At 40.4% G+C, this 20302-nt stretch overlaps 1 protein-coding gene across 1 annotated transcript in view; it reads right to left on the bottom strand.

Annotated features, from left to right (window-relative positions):
* The window catches only part of PAK3 (p21 (RAC1) activated kinase 3), a 130079-nt gene that overhangs the window by 78227 nt on the left and 31550 nt on the right, over nucleotides 1-20302 (bottom strand). The window contains exon 6 of the mRNA XM_070365521.1: nucleotides 17-117. Coding sequence (XP_070221622.1) covers nucleotides 17-117 — 101 coding nt within the window. The remainder of the gene's footprint in view (nucleotides 1-16; nucleotides 118-20302) is intronic.

The raw sequence follows: 20302 nt of genomic DNA, 5'->3' as shown, positions 1-20302 counted from the left end.
TAAGAAGCTTACTTACAATTAGTTCCCCAGTGACTGCATCAAACCCCACATGAATCGTATGTTCAAAGTCTGAAGGAAGAGAGATCTCTGGGCGCTCTTTCTCTTTCTTCTTATTGGCTAAAGGCAAAATGTTAACATGTATTTACTTGGGATAAAGTTTTGGCATCCATAAGTTGTACAGTTAGGTTCATCAAAATAATTACAAAGCTGAATGACAACTGAGACCAATGCAATTATAACAATACTTAACTCCAGAATTTATAATTTTATATAAGTAAGTGGCCGAGAGTTGGACAAAATGTCAGGTCCAAATAATTTACAAATTTCCACATCCAATTCAAACAAAACTTGTAGTCAAACTGATTTATATCTTTTACCAGTCTAATGATATAATCAACAGGTATCTAGGTAGATTGTATTTAACTGGCTTTGCTGAATCAAACATCACCTACTAAAGAAGAAATTCATTAGACTCAAGTAAAGCTAACCTTTACTATTAGAAAGAATGAATAGAAAAGTGCTTAAACTATCTATATGTGTTTATCTATAAGTGTTTCTATGTTAAACCATAGCTAAATATCAAGTAACTAGAACTTTTAAAATTTACATGTTTACATTACAAAACATATCTTAACAGATGCTTAGTCTTCTGTCAGTGAGAATATTATTGCAAATCAATAATGTTGCAAGTCTCTCTTTATCATTAAAAATGTTTTAAATCATATCTTACCCAGAACATTGCTAGTAAAAAAAAAAAAAAAAAAAAGAACAAATTGCTGCTTTTTACTGAATTAATTCCAGGTCATTCCTAGACACAAAATTTCATGCAAAGATGGACACAATAAAGGATAGAAATGGTATGGACCTAACAGAAGCATAAGATATTAAGAAGAGGTGGCAAGAATACACAGAAGAACTATACAAAAAAGATCTTCATGACCCAGATAAACACAATGGTGTGATCAGTAACCTAGAGCCAGACATCCTGGAATGCGAAGTCAAGTGGGCCTTAGGAAGCATCACTATGAACAAAGCTAGTGGAAGTGATGGAATTCCAGCTGAGCTGTTTCAAATCCCAAAAGATGATGCTGTGAAAGTGCTGCACTCAATATACTAGCAAATTTGGAAAACTCAACAGTGGCCACAGGACTGGAAAGGATCAGTTTTCATTTCAATCCCAAAGAAAGGCAATGCCAAAGAATGTTCAAACTACCACACAATTGTACTCATCTCACACACTAGCAAAGTAATGCTCAAATTCTCCAAGCCAGGCTTCAGTAATACGTGAACTTCCAGATGTTCAAGCTGGTTTTAGAAAAGGCAGAGGAACCAGAGATCAAATTGCCAACATCCGTTGAATCACTGAAAAAGTGAGAGAGTTCCAGAAAAACATCTACTTCTGCTTTATTGACTATGCAGATCATAACAAACTGTGGAACATTCTTCAAGAGATGAGAATTTCAGACCACCTCACCTGCCTCCTGAGAAATCTGTATTCAGGTCAAGAAGCAATGGTTAGAACCAGATATGGAACAACAGACTGGTTCCAAATCAGGAAAGGAGTACGTCAAGGCTGTATATTGTCACCCTGCTTATTTAACTTATATGCAGAGTACATCATGAGAAATGCTGGGCTGGATGAAGCACAAGCTGGAATCAAGATTGGAGGGAGAAATGTCAAAAACCTCAGATATGCAAATGACACCGCCCTTATGGCAGAAAGTGAAGAACTAAAGAGCCTCTTGATGAAAGTGAAAGAGGAGAGTGAAAAAGTTGGCCTAAAACTCAACATTCAGAAAACTAAGATCATGGCATCTGGTCCCATCACTTCATGGCAAATAGATGGGGAAACAGTGACAGACTTTATTTTGGGGGGCTCCAAAATCACTGCAGATGGTGACTTCTGCCATAAAATTAAAAGACACTTGCTCCTTGGAAGAAATGTTATAACCAACCTAGACAGCATATTAAAAAGCAGAGACATTACTTTGTCAACAAAAGTCTGTCTAGTCAAGGCTATGGTTTTTCCAGCAGTCACGTATGGATGTGAGAGTTGGACTATAAAGAAAGCTGAGCACCAAAGAATGGTGCTTTTGAACTGTGGTGCTTGACAAGACTCTTACGAGTCCTCTGGACAGCAAAGAGATCCAACCTGTCTATCTTAAAGGAAATCAGTCCTGAATATTCATTGGAAGGACTGATGCTGAAGCTGAAACTCCAATACTTTGGCCATCTGATGCAAAGAACTGACTCATTTATAAAGATCCTGATGCTGGGAAAGATTGAAGGTGGGAAGAGAAGGGGACAACAGAGGGTGAGATGGTTGGATGGCATCACCGACTCAATGGACATCAGTTTGAGTAAACTCTGGGAGTTGGTGATGGACAGAGAGGCCTGATATGCTGCAGTCCATGGGGTAGCAAAGAGTCAGACACGACTGAGCAACTGAACTGAACTAGAAACCTCAAACCAATTCCAATATTTTGTAGCTATTTTTCCATGTCCTTATAAATTTTGTCATCAGATCAGATCAGATTAGTCCCTCAGTCGTGTCTGACTCTTTGAGACCCCATGAATCGCAGCACACCAGGCCTCCCTGTCCATCACCAACTCTCGGAGTTCACCCAGACTCACGTCCATCGAGTCAGTGATGCCATCCAGCCATCTCATCCTCTGTTGTCCCCTTCTCCTCCTGCCCCTAATCCCTCCCAGCATCAGAGTCTTTTCCAATGAGTCAGTTCTTCACATGAGGGGGCCAAAGTACTGGAGTTTCAGCTTTAGCATCATTCCTTCCAAAGAAATCCCAGGGCTGATCTCCTTCAGAATGGACTGGTTGGATCTCCTTGCAGTCCAAAGGACTCTCAAGAGTCTTCTCCAATACCACAGTTCAAAAGCATCAATTCTTCGGCGCTCAGCCTTCTTCACAGTCCAACTCTCACATCCATACATGACCACTGGAAAAACCATAGCCTTGACTAGCCAGACCCTTGGTGGCAAAGTAATGTCTCTGCTTTTGAATATGCTATCTAGGTACGTCATAACTTTCCTTCCAAGGAGTAAGCGTCTTTTAATTTCATGGCTGCAGTCACCATCTGCAGTGATTTTGGAGCCCAGAAAAATAAAGTCGGACACTGTTTCCACTGTTTCCCCATCTATTTCCCATGAAGTGATGGGACGGGATGCCATGATCTTCGTTTTCTGAATGTTGAGCTTTAAGCCCACTTTTTCACTCTCCACTTTCACCTTCATCCAGAGGCTTTTTAGTTCCTCTTCACTTTCTGCCATCAGGGTGGTGTCATCTGCATATCTGAGGTTATTGATATTTCTCCCGGCAATCTTGATTCCAGCTTGTGTTTCTTCCAGTCCAGCATTTCTCATGATGTACTCTGCATATAAATTAAATAAACAGGGTGACAATATACAGCCTTGACGAACTCCTTTTCCTATTTGGATCCAGTCTGTTGTTCCATGTCCAGTTCTAACTGTTCAAAATTATTGTCCTCAAGTAACAGATTTTTAATAGTGACACAATTATGAATAAATAGTTTAATAGTTAATAAGTCAAAAAACTTTAAAGGAATAATCACTGAAGAAATAAATTTGGGAACTGTAATGAAATTAGTCTATATCAAAACGATCCCAGGAGGAAGTTATGGTGGAAACACTGTAAGATGGCATTTATATATCAGCAAATTTGAGTATGTATCTCTGCTATGGCTGCATTTCACAGTCAAAAAAGTAATAACCTCCTAATACTGGGTAAGTCAGCATGAACCAGTTTTGCCCAATTGAAACCAATCAACTTTAGAGCTGCCAGGGTGGCAAATTTAGAACATTCTGGTTCAAATAGATGTTTCCTTGCCCTGAGTTTTAGACAACATTCAATTAACCATAATGGATTACTGGTTCTGTGGGTTGCCAGGATAAATTTTAAATTCAAAACATTTCATATCCAATGGTCACTCTTATGGCTTCTGTTCTCTTTTGACTCTCTCACTGCTCCCTTTCGCCAGCCAGAGGACAGAGATATGGGACACAAATATGGAAATTCAAGAAGTAAGAGGATTAAGATACAAGATTAGGAAAGAAAGGTTGAGGCGGTCGGGGGGAGTGGGTGAGGGGGATAAGGGTCACTCAAAGTTTTTGCCTGGCCATAGAACACATTTAGGACTCATTTTGAAAAGTATATATGTGCCATCTAAATTCAACTCGGTATAGATTCCACATTTACAGTGAATCTATTTTATTGACTATCATTTTAACTGAACAATGAAGATTAGCATTTTCTGTAGGTACTTCTACTTCCCTTGCATGTTTATAGACCATAACTACCACTTATAATTGTTCAACTACCACTTTTACTTGTCCAGAAAGGCAAACAAAACACTCAGCTTTCTTTTCTAGCCAGTCCGCTGATCACCACTGATCACCCCGCTACTCCTGTAATCATTTTCTTATTTTCCTCTTTCCTGATCTCCCATTCATGTTGAACATAGCTAACCACCTCTCTTTCTGTTTCCTCGACAATGTGGTCTAATCCTCCTCCTCCCTAAGTAATCATTCTTTGTTTGATGGGCATTTCTTATTCTGCCTTTCCTTTCCTAGCACAGTCTTTGGCATTCATTTCTCTTGGATGGCATTCACTCCCAGATACTAACTCATGTTGGGTAGTTTCCTAATCTGTGGTTGGCAGGGGTAGATATAGATTTTGTGGGTACAAAGACTTTATGTGATTTGAGAGGAATATTCCCTTTAAGTAAAAACAATACAAAAATGGTAGGACTCCTTCAAGAGCCTTGGAAGAATCCCAAGTGAGAAACTCTGAAGAAGCAGCTGTATTTACTTCACAGTAAATCTACTGGTAGTTGGTGACCATTCTGGTATCAAAGACCACTATGAAATATCTAAAGAAAGCTGTGGTACTTCTGTCTACAAAATTGGATTATACACACATATACACACTTCTGAATATAACTTCAGAGGCTCAATATTTCCCTAGGATCCAGGTTAAGAACCCCTAGCTTAGGCTATATCTTTAATCATGATATCAACTTGCATTCATGATCTCTCTTGCCAGCAAATAGGCTCTCCCTATTTCTCCATTAGCAATGACAGCACAACTGAAGCATGTTGACTGAGATGTAAATAAATGTTAGTTGCTCAGTCGTGCCCGACTCTTTGCGACCCCATGGACTGCAGCCCACATGGCTCCTCTGTCCATGAGACTTTCCAGGCAAGGATACTTGAGTGGGTTGCCATTTCCTTCTCCAGGGGATCTTCCCAACCCCGATATCGAACTCATGTCTCCTGCACTGCTGGCAGATTCTTTACCAATTGAGCTACAAGGAAAGTTCCACTACTTAAGTTGAATGACGAGAATCAGCTTAATGGTGTCTCCCTAAGGCCACCTGATTGCCAGTCCCTTACCAGCCTAATTATGCCATTCTCATCATGTAGCACTAATTATAACAGAGGCAGGACATCCAAACTGCTCCTCCTTCAGTGTCCATATTCTCAGTGAAATGATAACCACTCACTGCCCAGATCAGAGAAGGATTAAGGCTTTGGACTCCTCCTCTTTGGGAGACTCTAAGCAATGAAAAGATTATGACTCTCTCTCTCAAATAAAAACAATCCTACTTCATTAAAAAGGTAAGGAAGCCACAAAAGTTCTGATGTTCCTATGATGATTAACTTGTCTAACTACTGTATATCCCAAACCAAACTGTTTTCACATTTTGGGTGCCCTAATTTGCTGGGTCTTAGACACATGCTTACTCTGGCTATTGGGTATTCCAATACTGGCCCAACTGCCCAATTCTAAATTTGGGAGCTTCTTTGACTCCTTTGTTAATTCAATCTTAATCAGTCATCACGTTCTAACTCATTTTGGATCCATCTTTGTTCTTTCATCTCCACAAATCATCATCATCTTAGTCCAAGGCACCAGCATTTTTCACCAGGTCTTATTATCTCCAATTTTGCCCTCTGTGATTCATTACTCTGTGGCCAGAATAACCTTTTGGAATATACGTATCTGACCACATTCCTGCCTTTAAGACCCTGCATTATCCAGATATTCAAAGATCATGCACCCTAGCATGTGAGCCAAGGGCCTGCATGATCTGCCCCCAGCTTACCTCTCCACTGTCTATTCTTGCTGTGGCCCCCACTGTTCCTTATCCATTTCATACTCCCTCAACTGCCAGCTTCTCTCTTACTGCCAAGCTTTTATACGAGCTAGGCTGAGGCCTGGAAAGCCTGACTTCTTACCACACGCCTCTGCTTTGTGTGGTCAACTCCCATTAATCCTTACTCTTGAAGACTCACTCTAGCATTCTCTCTCCTTTGGCAAGACTTTTCCTGTCTTCCTTCTGCAGACAAAGTTAAATTCCCTTCTCTTCCTGCTCCCATAGAGTGACCCAGTGTATACTCTGAGCTTGGCCCTGATTAACACTGCATTTTCATTTTTTCTTTACATACCTATCTCTGTAGCTAAAATTTGAGACACTTGACAGCAGAGACTGTATCTTACTCATTCTCACATTTCCTAACACACAGCTTACGTCTGCACACGTAGTCACTAGCATTTAGAGAATATTTACCACGTGCAGAGTGTTTCTAGGGTTATCTCATTTAATTTCAACCACAATTTTATAAGGCAGAGCTGCTCAGCTGGTAAAGAATCCACCTGCCAATGCAGGAGACACAAGAGAGGCAGGTTCAATCCCTGGGTTGGGAAGATCCCCTGGAGAAGTAAATGGCAACCCACTCCAGTATTCTTGCCTGGAAAATTCCATAGACAGAGGAGCCTGGCAGGCTACAGTCCATGGGGTCACAAAGAGTTGGATATGACTTAGTGAGCATGCACTCACACACACACACACACACACACACACACATTGTTGTACAGATGAAGAAAGTGAGACTCAATGAAGTTAAACCACATATGCAGGATTCAAAAGCTGACAGAGCCAGGATTTGAATCCAGGTCCCAGCTGTGTCCACAGAACCTAAGTTCTTAATAGTTGCACTGTTTATTATCCAGGCTTTCCTAGTGCCTCAGAAGGTAAAATAATCTTCCTGCAATGCAGGAGACCAGGTTCAATTCCTGGGTTGGGAACATCCTCTGGAGAGGGAAATGGCAACCCACTTCAGTATTCTTGCCTGGAGAATCCCCATGGACAGAGAAGCCTGGTGGGCTACAGTCCATGGGGTCGCAAAAAGTCGGACATGACTGAGCAACTTCCACATTTATTATCCAGTAGCATTAAAAAAATCAATAGATTTGAGCCTAATCTTCAGCAAATGTTCAATGACTGGATCCTAAGTAAGAAATTTTTTCTTTCTTTTTATTTTAAGGAATACTAAAAATATCTGTATCTCCTCTAGAGAATTCTCAGAGAATTGGTTGTTTACATTAAGACTCAGCCTAACCTGAATCCTGGGCTCATGAGATGCAGTCTGTTCAGCTCTGGATTGATATTTGCAGAGAGCAGAAGCACAAAGAAGAAGCACCACTTTGTAAGACTATCAACCATATTCTATCAGAACCTAGAACAAAGGTCACAAATTGGTGACTAGACCACAAATTACAAATGGTGTTTAGTACTGGGACCTTCTGCATGTGTATGGGTTCTGGCTGTAACTCCAGGGGTCAGCTAGTCTCTCCAGAGTCTTTCATCTTGACATCTTTCTCCATCCCCCTACATTTTAAAGGAGAAGTCATCTGTCATCTCCTATATTCTTCACTCCAATGTTTTGCATTTCCTCTAGTGACTAGGGCTTACTCCATTAAAATCCCTCTACATCTTCACTCCAACCTCTTCGTTAAAGGCACTGTTTACTTCCTGCCTTAGGTTCTCAAACCTCACTATGCATCACTTTTGTGTGGGAAACTTCAAAAAAGTCAGAGAGAGAGTGAGTGAGTGAGAGAGAGAGAGAGAGTTGGAGGGGTGGTAGAGAGAGATTTCAGAGCCCTACTGCTAGAGATTCAGATTTACTCTGGGGTTGTCCCCAGAATCGTTGATTTTTAAAGGCCCTCCAGTATTTCCTTAAGCAGCTGGGGTTGAGAAAAATCATTTTAAACCCTGCTATCCAACGAAGGTATCACTTTCTCAGATTATCCTTGATGGACGCTGATCATTCTTCCCCATTCCATGTCTTTAGGCCTAGGGCAATGGAGAAGGGCAGAGTTGCCTCATTTTTATTCCAAATTGTTTGAGATAAGTAATTCTGCACTTGTCTACAAAGACCCCTCCTTTGAGGTCACTGCCATTTAGTTCTCCTGGCCAAGTCCCCTTTATCATTGACTTGGGCTCCCAATATTCTTTCCAACACTCAGTGCTGCCATCTTGCTGTTAAACATAATATACAAATGGGCACCTCTGTCACACACACCCTCACCTTTTAAGTCCTTGATGCCCCTCAGCTTTAATGAACTTCATCTCCTTTCCACTCCTTCAATCCATTCCCATGGCCACCATTACACGAGTGGTTCTTAACCAGGGCTGCTCATCAGAATAACCTGTAGAGTTTCACAAAAATCCAAATATCTTGGGCCCACTCAGAACCTACCCTATCAGAATTTCTGAAAGGGAGGCCTGGGCAAATGATGTTTTGAAGCGCCACAGATGATGTGCAGAGTGGAGAATCACAGCTATGTCAGGCCTTTTCATTATCCAGAATGACCCTTTCTCTGTAATATTCTCTCAGATAACTCTGTTATCTTATTCTCTGGGCCCAGCTTTCTCACTCTTTCATGTCATTACTCCTATTTTACTTATTCTTTGATTTCAACAAAACCTCCAATCCCTGGACCCTTCCATTTTTAGCCAACTTCTCAGCTTCTTCCTGGCCTGGACTCTACAGTACATCATTTAAACTGCCCTTAACCCACTGCCCTGGAAACTATGCTACTTTGACCTCCTCTTTCAACTCTCCAACAAAACCTTACCCTGATCGAATCTAGCCATGAAACCTCCATTTCCATACCGAGGCTGGTAAAGTTGTTGGGGGAAAAAATCACAACCATGTAGACTGTGCTGGACCAGAGCTGGGTCATCAGTGGTGCTTGCAACACCCTTCTTGGCCCTGGCCAACTTCCTTTCCCACTCCTCTTAGGGAATACTCTAGAATTTCACCACTTCACTCAAACTTCTGCTTCATTCTCTCCTCTACTTTCAGCATAAGAAATTCCTTCTACTTCACTGGAAAAAACAGAGGCCATGAGTTTAGAACTCCTTTGACTTCACTTCCTGTCCCACTCCTAGGAATGCATTTCCATTAGTAACATCTCCCTTCACATCTTACTGGAACACTGTCCTATCCTTCTACCTGAGGTTTATACCCTCACTGGTGCTCCACTGTTCCTGTCCCTCTCATTTCTCCATGGCGGGGGGCGGGGGGGGGGGTGTCTCACTCCGTTTATTCAGTCTCTCCCTCTCTACTGACACTTCCTATCTGGCTTTAAAAGTACATGCTGAGATTTCTTTTGTCCTTAAAAATTAAAGCTCCCTGCTACCACATAGCTTTCTTCAGTAGCTATAATCTCTCAACCATTCCTTCTCTAGCTTCAACTTCTTGAAAAGGCAATCTAGACTTCCTTAACCCTCACTCTTCAAACCACTGAAATGAATCTGAGGTCCCAAACTGATCTCCTCCCTGAGATAGCCATTTTTCAGTCCTCACAGCCACTGACTTCACAGTCAAAACTGACATGCGGACTATGATCTTCATGAAACTAACGTCTCCTCACCATCTTTCACACAATTCTTTCCTAGAGTCTATTCGTACATTTCTGGGTCTTCTGTAGACTTTAACTAGTAGTCCCCAGGAGCTGTCCTAGGTCCTCATCTCTTATCATCAACACACTTTTCCCTTAGGTCACTTCATCTACTTGTGTGGTTTCAATTACTATCTACTTTTGAGACTCCCCACATGGATCTCCTCTGACCCCATGGAGTTAACCGCCTATTGAACACCTTTATTTGGCTGCCTCACAACCCCCTCACTTGAAATATTTTCAAAAGAAAACAAATTCTCAACTGCCTTTCCCCATCTACAAGAAGAAACTACAGTTCCTCTTGTGTTCCCTACCTCACTCTCTTTAGCTTCTCCTGTCACCATCTGATTAGTTGCCTGCATGCTATGCATGCTCAGCCAGTCATGTCTGACTCTCTGTGACCTCATGGATTGTAGCCCACCAGGCTCCTCTCTGTCCATGGCATTCTCCAGGCAAGAATACTGGAAAGGGTTGCCATGCCCTCCTCCAGGGGATCTTCTTGACCCAAGGATCAAATCTGCATCTCTTGCACCTCCTGCATTGGCAGGCAGATTCTTTACCACTGAACCACCTGGAAAGCCTGATTAGTTACCTAGGTCTTATTAACTCTTCCTCCTAAATGTTCTCTCTGCATTGCTCTCTTTTATTCTTACAATACTGGCCCTTAGGTTAGACCTCTGTGATTTCACACCTGTGTGATTCCCACAGCCTGACTTGTCTTCTTTCATGATGCCCCCATCCTTTGCACCATCCACATTCATTCTTCTCCTGTGGCTACAGTGATATTTTGAAACACAAATCTGATATTATTTCCCTGCTTCAGTGTTGGCCCACTGCCTTCAGAATCATATCCAAAGCCCTTTTGTATGCCTTAGTATGACATATATAAACCCTCTAGAACCCAATCCCCAATTACCTTCACAGCTCCATCTCCCACCCTTCCCCTTAGCACTCTATGCACTAGTTATGCTGAACTACCTGTAGTTATAGTCATAGAACCTCAACTAATATTATGTCATGCTTACTGCCTTCATAATTCTGTTCCTTGTATCTTAAATCCCACCCAACTCATACATAGCTGGCTCTATTCCTTCTTTAAGACTCACCTCAGTTGAGTGGTCCCCTCCTCCAGGAAGCCTCCCCTAACTGCTCCTTCCCTCAGTCTTCAATAGACACCCCTCCTCAGTGCTTACTTCTCTATTGCACTTACCATGCTAAACTCTACTCACTCACTGACTTGTCTGTGTCCCTCACTAGGCCATCAGTTCCTTCAAGGCAGGAACTGGCACCTACTCACCTCTGTACCCCAACATACCCCAACGCCTGGTGCCTGATTCACTAAATATTTAATGAATAAGCAAATGAAAAAATGAATGGATGAATGAATGACTTTCATTATATGAAATGAGACCCAATATATGGAGACAGGTCACGCCTATTTGCCATTATGTGTTCATGGATGAGGAGACACTTATCCAGTTTCCCCAAGAAGGCTGGAGGGGTGGGAGGGTATGTTTTAGAGCTGCACTGGGTGGTGATGGCAGTGTTGCTGTTTTCCCCAACACTGGGGATGACCCTGTACTCATTCAGGCACACCTCTTGCCAGGTGCCACTTTAGGGTCAAAAGCATATATTGGTAACTCAGTTGTGCTGGGTTCAAGGTACAGCAAAGCAACAAATACTCCCCTGGACAAAATCCCAGGGCAGTGCTATGCTTGCCTTCAGAAAGCATTTTATAAAACTGTCACCTGAGTCGTCTTTGTTGTAGGAGTTCCATTTGTCATCTTCCCCTAAAATTCCTGGAAGTTGTTTTGGACCTTCTCATTGGATGTCATGGTCACATGCAGAATTATTTTTTAGAACACTATCTAGCTCCTTCAAAGCAGAGCATGAAGGAAAAGAAAAGGAATAACAGAGGACAGACATAGAGAAACACTTTCCTATATAAATTTGGCCTAAAAGCATAGGACAATCATTATTTTTAGAAAAGCAATGGAAAGCATGCAAAATTACAATGTATGGCATAAGAAAAAAGTGACATTGAAAGCCATAATAATACAGAAAGATAAAAAAAAAAACAAAATATTATATAAAACATTTTTTAAATGCAGAAACAATTTTTCCAAAGGAGGGGAAAAGACCACAGAGGCTGACTAGTTCTAAACAGCAACATTTCACAACCTTGCTTCTGAGGAACAATGCTTGCTATGGTCCCAGCCCCCTTTCCTCGGAACCAGTCAGTGGGTCAATTAACCAGTAGACTTGGAATTGTGGATCAGTGCAGTGACAGATTGTACTGGGTGACTCACTGGGAACCTAAGGAATGTTCTAAATGTGTGATCTCATTGGGGAAATAAGCTTAACAAACATGAAACAGTTTGACAGAAGACAACAAAATTCTGTAAAGCAATCATCCTTCAATTAAAAAAATAAATTAATTAAAAAAAAAAAAAGAAACAGAGACCGATAGTACCAGACTAAAGAAAATTTGGTGCTAAGTTGGGAAGAACAGAGTATAAAGCTTGTTGTATGTCCAAAGAAAAGAAGATCAGAGAACTCTGTGGTGGAGAGTGAGGGCTTGCTGGAGAGGAAGGAGAGTTTGAGAGATGGGTCTTAAAGAAGGGGTAGGCAGGAAAGGTAAGGCATCTCAAGTAGGAAAAATAGGAGAAGCAGAGCTTAGACATTGGAATATCCATAGCACACTGACGAGGAACTGAGAAGAAAGAAGAGTAAATGGATCAGATATAGTCTTAGAAATCAGGAAGAAAGAAGAAATTGGACAGTCATAAAGAGTGTGCTTGGAACGGCTTTTGAGCAGATGGATGTGATGATGAAAAAGGTGTCTACTGTAAGACAAACCAGGTAGCTTTGTGCTACTCGGTACACATGGGATGATGGGGGCAGGCTTCAAAATGGCTGTTCTTTCACACAGGCTGAGGAAGAAAATAAATGGTGGGGATGGAATCGGAAGATCCATCTGCCACTGCATCTATTGCCTTGGAGATCACCTGCTGGGCATTTTCTACATAAACTGCGTGTGTGTGTGTGTGTGTGTGTGTGTGTGTGTGTCTGATTTGTGCACCTAAATCGAAAATGACCTGAGGACAGAGAACCTTGTCTTACAGGTAGGATCCCCCCACGACCCTCAGCACAGAGAGACACATAAAAAACAGACACCAATCTTTCCTGAGTAAAATATGTAAGTAAACTGCAAAAGATGCTCCAGGTAAGCCTATATTGACATCCAATTCTGTTCTATCTCATTTTTAAACTGAGGTAGCTAATAAACTAGCTCCGGGCTCAAATTCAGCATGCAGCTCAGATTTAATTGGCTGGTTGCACACAGATCTCTATCACGTGATTTTCCATTAAGCTCATTTGAGACAAAGGAGGTCTAATAACATATTTCACTAGGAGGCTTGCACTGGATTTGCAGCCCTCCTAGAAGGGTCGCTCGTCCTACAACCCCTAGCTTGACACTAGAAGTCCTCTTCTGCTCCCCGCACCTAGGAGCAATCTGTACTCAGTGTTGTGTGTTCCTGAAGCCAAATAACTTGTGTGGACAGAGAGGTCATTTCTGGCAGGGGTAGTACAGGTGGCTGGGTTAGAGATGCATCATATTAAAATGCTTGTTTTTCATTTCAACATTTCTGAGCTTTGCTCTAGGAATGCCATGTTAGAAGGATAGAGAAATATTTTCAAAGGGCCACCCATCTCCTATGGGTGACAACCTTTACTTTTCCTAAGAGACAATCTTTAGTGACTTGGTCACTCCTTAGCTGGATGAGAGACACTTTTAGTGGTTCGATCATTTTCTCTATTTCACTAAGAGGCTGCTAGTCAATGGCTCACAAAAATCATGTATAAAATGTTACCCTTGTGGTCTTTCAAGAATTAGAATGCCTTAGTGTCTGCTTAACTACCAGGAAAGTAAGTTAAGTACTGCAGTTGGTGCTTTAATTTAAAAAAATGCCATTTTGCTCCATCCCCTGTTTTGTGGGTCACTGAGCACCCTGAGCCATAAACCTCCCTCTCTCCCAAGGGAAACCTTTTGCAGCCTTATTCTTGGATAAGACTAAGTATCCCAGAACAATTCTTTCTAAAGCAACAGAGCAGCCTTGCAGGTGGTTTCGAAGAGGCGAGTGCTCAAATAACAATATTGTGATAGTTTCAACATTGTTAATCAGCTACACTCCAATATAAAATAAAAAGTTAAAAAAAAGGAAGTGAGTGCTCATTGTGAGGACAATAGTTCCAGAGGGACTGATTTATGCAAAGACGGTGCTAGTTTTTGGCCGTTCTGCTCTATAAACAAACATCCTGTTGGAGAACATATTATGAGAGGGGACCCACAGGAATGTCTCACCTCCTGGATTCATGAAATGCACATTTTCCCTTACACAGGAGAGAGACCAGTTATCTAGTTTTCCTTTATTTATTTATTTATTTATTTTTGGTAGAAAGAATGACATTTTGTGGGCCTTCAAATTTATTTTTCCCATTGGAAATACCTGAAAGTACTATGTGGTAACTACAATGGAAAATTAGGCCTAAAAATAGATTGAATTCTTTGCTCTAAGTATTTAAAGCAAGGTGGGTAAACGATTTAAAAAGAGGTTCTACATAACAGATATATTTCTGGCTTAAACCTAGCATCCTGGGCAAAATACACACTGATTGAGCAGAAAAGGAAACTAATGTTTAGTAAGTGAGGGAAAGGGCCCAAACCCTTAAACATTGGATTATGAATGAATCTAAAGGGAAGAAGGACAGGCGACTCTATATAGTTCTTTAATATTTTAATTATAAAGTATAAGATATTTTTGTAATAGAGAGTTAAAGGATGGAAAAATATAACACAGGAATCAAGGAAAAATAATTAACAATGTTCTTTTTTTAAACAAAGGCTGTTTCCTTCTGCTAGCAAGTTATGCCCTCAGGAGGAGTAACTTGTAAAAAGGCATGACTACTGTTGTAACTGTTGAATGAAAAAATAGATTAGATGCTCTTAGGTTTTACTTGCTTCCATAAAAATTCCATTTTTGATATTTCACTGGCCCCAAACCTATTTTTAAAACACATTAGGTGACTCTCTTTTTATGACAAGCAGTATCATAATCAATCACTGAACCAGGAGTCGGGATCTTAAATTCTAGGCCAGCCTCACTTTGTAAGCAGTAGTGGGGAAGCTTTGTGAAAGTCAGTTAACCTCTCTAAACTTCTGCCTTCCTTCGTAAAATGGATAAACCTTGCCTTCATCACAGGAGGTTTGAAGGAGGTGATTGATATGAAAGTTCACCAAATACTATAACTCTACAACTGCCATCCAAAAGACATCATCTCACTAGGAATATACATACATATTAACAGGGTGACTGTTTTTGCTGGAAAATTAAGGAATCATGTCACCATCTAAACCCAGCACTTCCCATCTACTGAATGATGACCTTTCAAACGTAACTACCAAGAAAGGAGATTAAATTGGGCTATCATAAACAGTCACTGCTTTTATGTCTTTTGTTATATTAGCAAACCCCAGATGTATATAGCTGGGAAGGCCCATAGGGGAAGGTTCATTCTCCTGTCTTCAAGTAGAATGTGCTAAAGCCATTAGACTCCATCCTCCAATAAAGAACCTAGAAAATTTCAACCTTAGTAATTGATAATACTTAATCGGCATATCTGGAATTTCTTTATGGCTAGTTGCATTCCCTCTGGTGGAATAGTAAGTCCACTTCCCCCTGTCAGCTCTTCAGTGTCTATGAAAAACAATATATGTTCTCTATAAAATCGGCAGCCTTTAATGCATAGATAAAAACTCAAAGTGGTACCTGATTCTGCAAGAGTAGCTATAAGCCCAATTCAAAAGTGGCATGTTCCATAAGGATGATAGGGAAAAGGAAATGATGGTCCCATGTGAGCCCTTCTAGTGACCCCCCACTCACATACAGACAGCCGTCAACTTCAGTGGTATCATCTTCAAAAGCTTGCAGCAAAAGTGATCATTCTGGCAAATTATCAGGAACCTGACTCTTACCCATCTTCTTCCAAGGCAACACACACTAGTTTCATTCGCATTTATACCCAATTCACACATGCAACAATTTCAATGGACAATATTGGAAAACTAAAAGGAAATATGAGGCAATGCCCTTAACCATACACTTCCATTCACATGTATAATTATATAGGGCACAAGTAAGTTTGAAGGAGTCGGGGAGGCCTCATTTGTTTTAAGGAGGAAAACAACTTCATATCCCTTAGCTGGTGTCAATTTTAGTCTCCTTGCAACCCTTCATGTTAATGTTTGATGTATCTCTCTTCTGCCTTCCTCTCTTCTCCTCCATTTCCTATATCTTCTGCATCTCTTAATCTCCCCCTCGTACACTCTCTTAATTCCTCATAATTCTCATAACTCTCATAATTCTCCCCCTCATTCCTCTCTTAATTTCTCCCCATTGCTTCTTTCCTTTTTTCTACTTATCTTCTAATCCTGCATTCCATACTTTTTTTTTTTTGCATTTGTCTGCTGTCTCTAGTGGGATACCATATTTGTGCTCAACTTCCCTGTTTACTGGCCTTGAAATAGAATCAAAGGCCCTAGTACAGAGTGCATCCTTACCCCACCATTTTCCCATTTCAAACACAGTGGACTTCTATGAGTAAAGGGGGTAATATAGGAGGCTCTTGCCCTGGGGCAGAGCACTGGCCCTGGAGGACAAGCAAGATCCTATGTCCTTCAGACTCCCCAAAGGGCAGAGCAATGACCTCCAAAGAGTACTCTTTGCTGAGCTGTATGGTCTACATTTGAAGAACCAAGAGGTATTGTAAACACTATCCAGGATGTAGTCGTCTCTGACATCTGGCTTCCTGCTACGAAAATCTTCAATTAAGTTAATTGAGACTCCCACTCATTGTTAATGCAAAGAAAATAACCTTGAGCTACTGCAAAATTCCAAAGGGTCTTCAGCATCACTGAAGAAAGATGGCATACTGTTCAGCCTAGTTAGCAAACTAAGAATTTTTTATTGTGAGCAATTAAAGTTAATAATGTCTATTGACCAAAACATGTGAATAACAAGACCATAAAGGATAACTGAATCTTCTTTAATGTTAAACAGTAACAAAAAACATGAAAAAAAGTTTTCTTTCCTTCTGAGTGGCAATAAAAAGGACCGTGTGATAGAGTAGCACAAGCAGAAGGTTTGGAGTTGGAAAGACTCAGGAGATTTCTGGCTTCTGGCATCTGCTGTGTGAGCCTAGGCTGTCTACTTAAATGCTTTGAGCTTAAATGGCCTCACCTGTAAAAGGGGGGTAATACAGAGTAGTTATTAGAATTGAAAGAGTCAATACATGTAATGTGCCTGGCACAGGCTTGACACTAGGAACTAACAAGTCAATCGTAGATCACTTTCTATTCGTCCTGATTTGCTTTATCCAACTATCTCCTTGTCTGCTTCCAGGAAGTAGGGGCCTTTACTTCCATCTGCAGGGCTCACCAGCTCCCAAATCTCTGGATTTCTCACAAACAAAATACACATGAACTGTGCTCCCTAAAGACACAGCTCTTCACACAGCATTGCATACCCCCTGAAAGACACCTAAAGCTCTAGTGCAGCACAAGACATGAGACGCATAAGCACGCTTCAGATGACACAGACATCACACAGGACGTGTCCCTTCCGAAGGTAGCCTCACCTGCCTCTTTCCCACATGTTCTTCCTTTAAGAGGAACTATGCCATTTTCAGAATCCTGGGTGATTCACTTGTCTCATTGCCTTTGCCTTACTGTTTTATTTATTCATGTATTTTTTATGGATTTATTCATCCATGTATTTATTCCCCACCATGTTCCATAATGGATATAAGGTGGTTTACAAGAAAGGGATGGGATGGGGAGGGACATGGGAGGGTGGGGTCAGGATGGAGAACACATGTACACCCATGGCTGATTCATGTGACTGTATGGCAAAAACCACCGCAATATTGTAAAGTAATTAGCCTCCAATTAAAATTTTTTTTAATTTTTTTAAAAAAGAAAGGTAACAAGGAAAAGTGCCCCTGGCTACTTTCACTTAGAAACTGGAGTGGCCCTTGTTGTTACCTGGATGCTAAGCCCCTGGAAAGAAAAGGCACAATTGTTACAGATTTTAAGGCTCCTCCCAACAAAATTCTTAGTTTTCTCTTTCCTTTTTCAGTCAAATCTGAATAGTTTTTTTTATCCACTTGAGAAACCAGCCAAAGATATTTTAGGTAGAGGGAAATGAAAGCAAAGAGGTCTTCCTTTGTTTCCTGATTTCAAGGAATTCACGCCTGAAGTAGTGGGTCTCCAAGTGTGGCCCCTGGACTGGCAATATCTACATCACCTGGAAGCTTGTTAGAAATCCAAATTCTTGGGCCTCAAGCCAGATCAAATAAACATGAAACTCTGAGAGGTGGCAGCAGGCTGTGTCTGAACAAGCTCTCCAGGGTGACTCTGATGTACAATAAATTTTGAAACCCCAAAAAAAGAATACACAAAATACAGTATGATAGCAGCAGAAATTCAAAGTCAATCAAGTGAAAGGAAAACAAAACAAAGATAAGCTCATAAAATGGAGCCTGGATGAAAGCTATACCAAGTGCAAACACACCATAGAGGCCCATTACAGGTGCCAGGCATGGGTCACACATTTGGCACTAAGTTTTCAAGCAGCCAACAAAAGAGAAACCTAATCAGTCTCATACTTCACAGGGTCCATAAAAGAAAAACGAACCTCGTGTTCAGGATATCCTTTTCCTGGTCTAAATTCTGAAAACTTTTCTATGGTGAAGCATCATAATACGGTGGCCAACTGTCCCTCTTACTTTGCTCTAAAACCAAGATTCAGCTCTTGGAAGGCCTCCAACAAAGACAGGTCCTCAACCTGGAAATTATATTTACTGCTTGTTTTTCTTCTACCTGTCTTTTGAAGTTCCATTCGGTCAATGAAATGTAGCAACAAAAGAGATTCCTTAAAACAAACAAACAAACAGAAACCTCTGCTGTCACCAAAGCAAGTATTTTCATTTAACTCAAGAAATAGACAATATGACATTATTTGTGACAAAAATTTGGATAGGATCCCAAATAACCAACAAAATAAATGGTTAAATAAACCATGATGCTACTATATGATGAGATATTCTACACCATCATAAACTGTATTTATGAAAATTTTTTTAAACATAGGGAAAATGTTCATGATAAAATGTTGAGTGAAAAAGCTGGTGTAAAACTATATATTATGATTTTAACTATATAAAAACTATATATATATAGCTATTAAAAAGTATGGAAAGCAAGCCACTAAATGTTAATATTGTTTCTGAGATTTGTGGATATGAGTGGTTTTTATCTTTTCTATATGTTTGTCTTTATTTTCCAAGTTTTTATTAATAATGACCATTTCCATATGATGAGAAGAACTGGGAGGAAAAATACCAACCCAGTTAATTATCTTTGGCTTGTGAAATTTTGGGTTGATTTTAACTTAAAAAAAAATTCCTATTAACTGACATATAAATTCTAGTTATGGACAAAGTTACTTAAAAAAAGAAACAAGAATTCTAAAACCTAGTTTTTTAGTTGTTTGTAAAGTTCCAGAATGATACAGATATAATAACACCTTACAATTACTTAGCACTTTAAAATTTGACTTTTAATAGCACTCTGATATTGAGAATTACATTTGATTATCAAAAATATTTTGCTAGGTAGGCCATGTCTTATTATCTTCATTTAACAGGTGATGAAACTGAGGATCAAAAAAACTAAGTGATTAGCCCAAAGTCACAATAATCAGTGGCAGAGCTGGCCTTGACCCTAAGTCTCCAGAACCCAAGTACAGTGCTCTTTCCATTCATTGGAGACTGACTGTGGTATAACCCAAGTCATCACTCACAGGCAGAAACATATAAACAGCAACCCCTCCTTACCTATGAGGGTCAAGTTCCTCAATGACCCTCACCTATATACAGGAGAGTTCCACTGAGGAAATTATAATTTTCTGTGATTAAAAAAAAAAATGGCAGGGGAACTGAGGTCACATGTGAACTTTTGAAAGTCCTCATAAGTATTTTTTATGCAGTAAAACAAAATAATAACAGTACATTACATAAACAGAATAATGAGAATTGACATAGCTTGAATTAGTTAAAAGTGATAGGCTTGCATAGTTTCCATTTAGAGCCTGAAATGGTTTCCAGAGGTGATAAGGATGTACCCACTCATGGCAGTGGAAATTTGGGGTGATGGTGAAGCAACAAACAGAGGTGGACTGTTAGTTCAAATCATGGATCTTCATGCTCCAGAGTCTTCATCTAAGTCTGATCCTGAGATTAAAACAACTTGACTGGGGCTTTAGCCCTAACAAGCAAGTGAATTTCAGTGAAATGACTTAACAACTTTGGCTCTTCAAGATGCTTTCTGTCTTCTCAAGTCTTTTTCTGAAGACACCATAGCACATTTGCATAGAGTGCAAATCTTTAGCTCAAAAG

Source organism: Bos mutus, chromosome X, assembly GCF_027580195.1.
Source record: "Bos mutus isolate GX-2022 chromosome X, NWIPB_WYAK_1.1, whole genome shotgun sequence".
Lineage (NCBI taxonomy): Eukaryota > Metazoa > Chordata > Mammalia > Artiodactyla > Bovidae > Bos > Bos mutus.
Note: the sequence above shows the minus strand (reverse complement) of the source record. Positions and strands in the feature narration are given on the sequence as shown.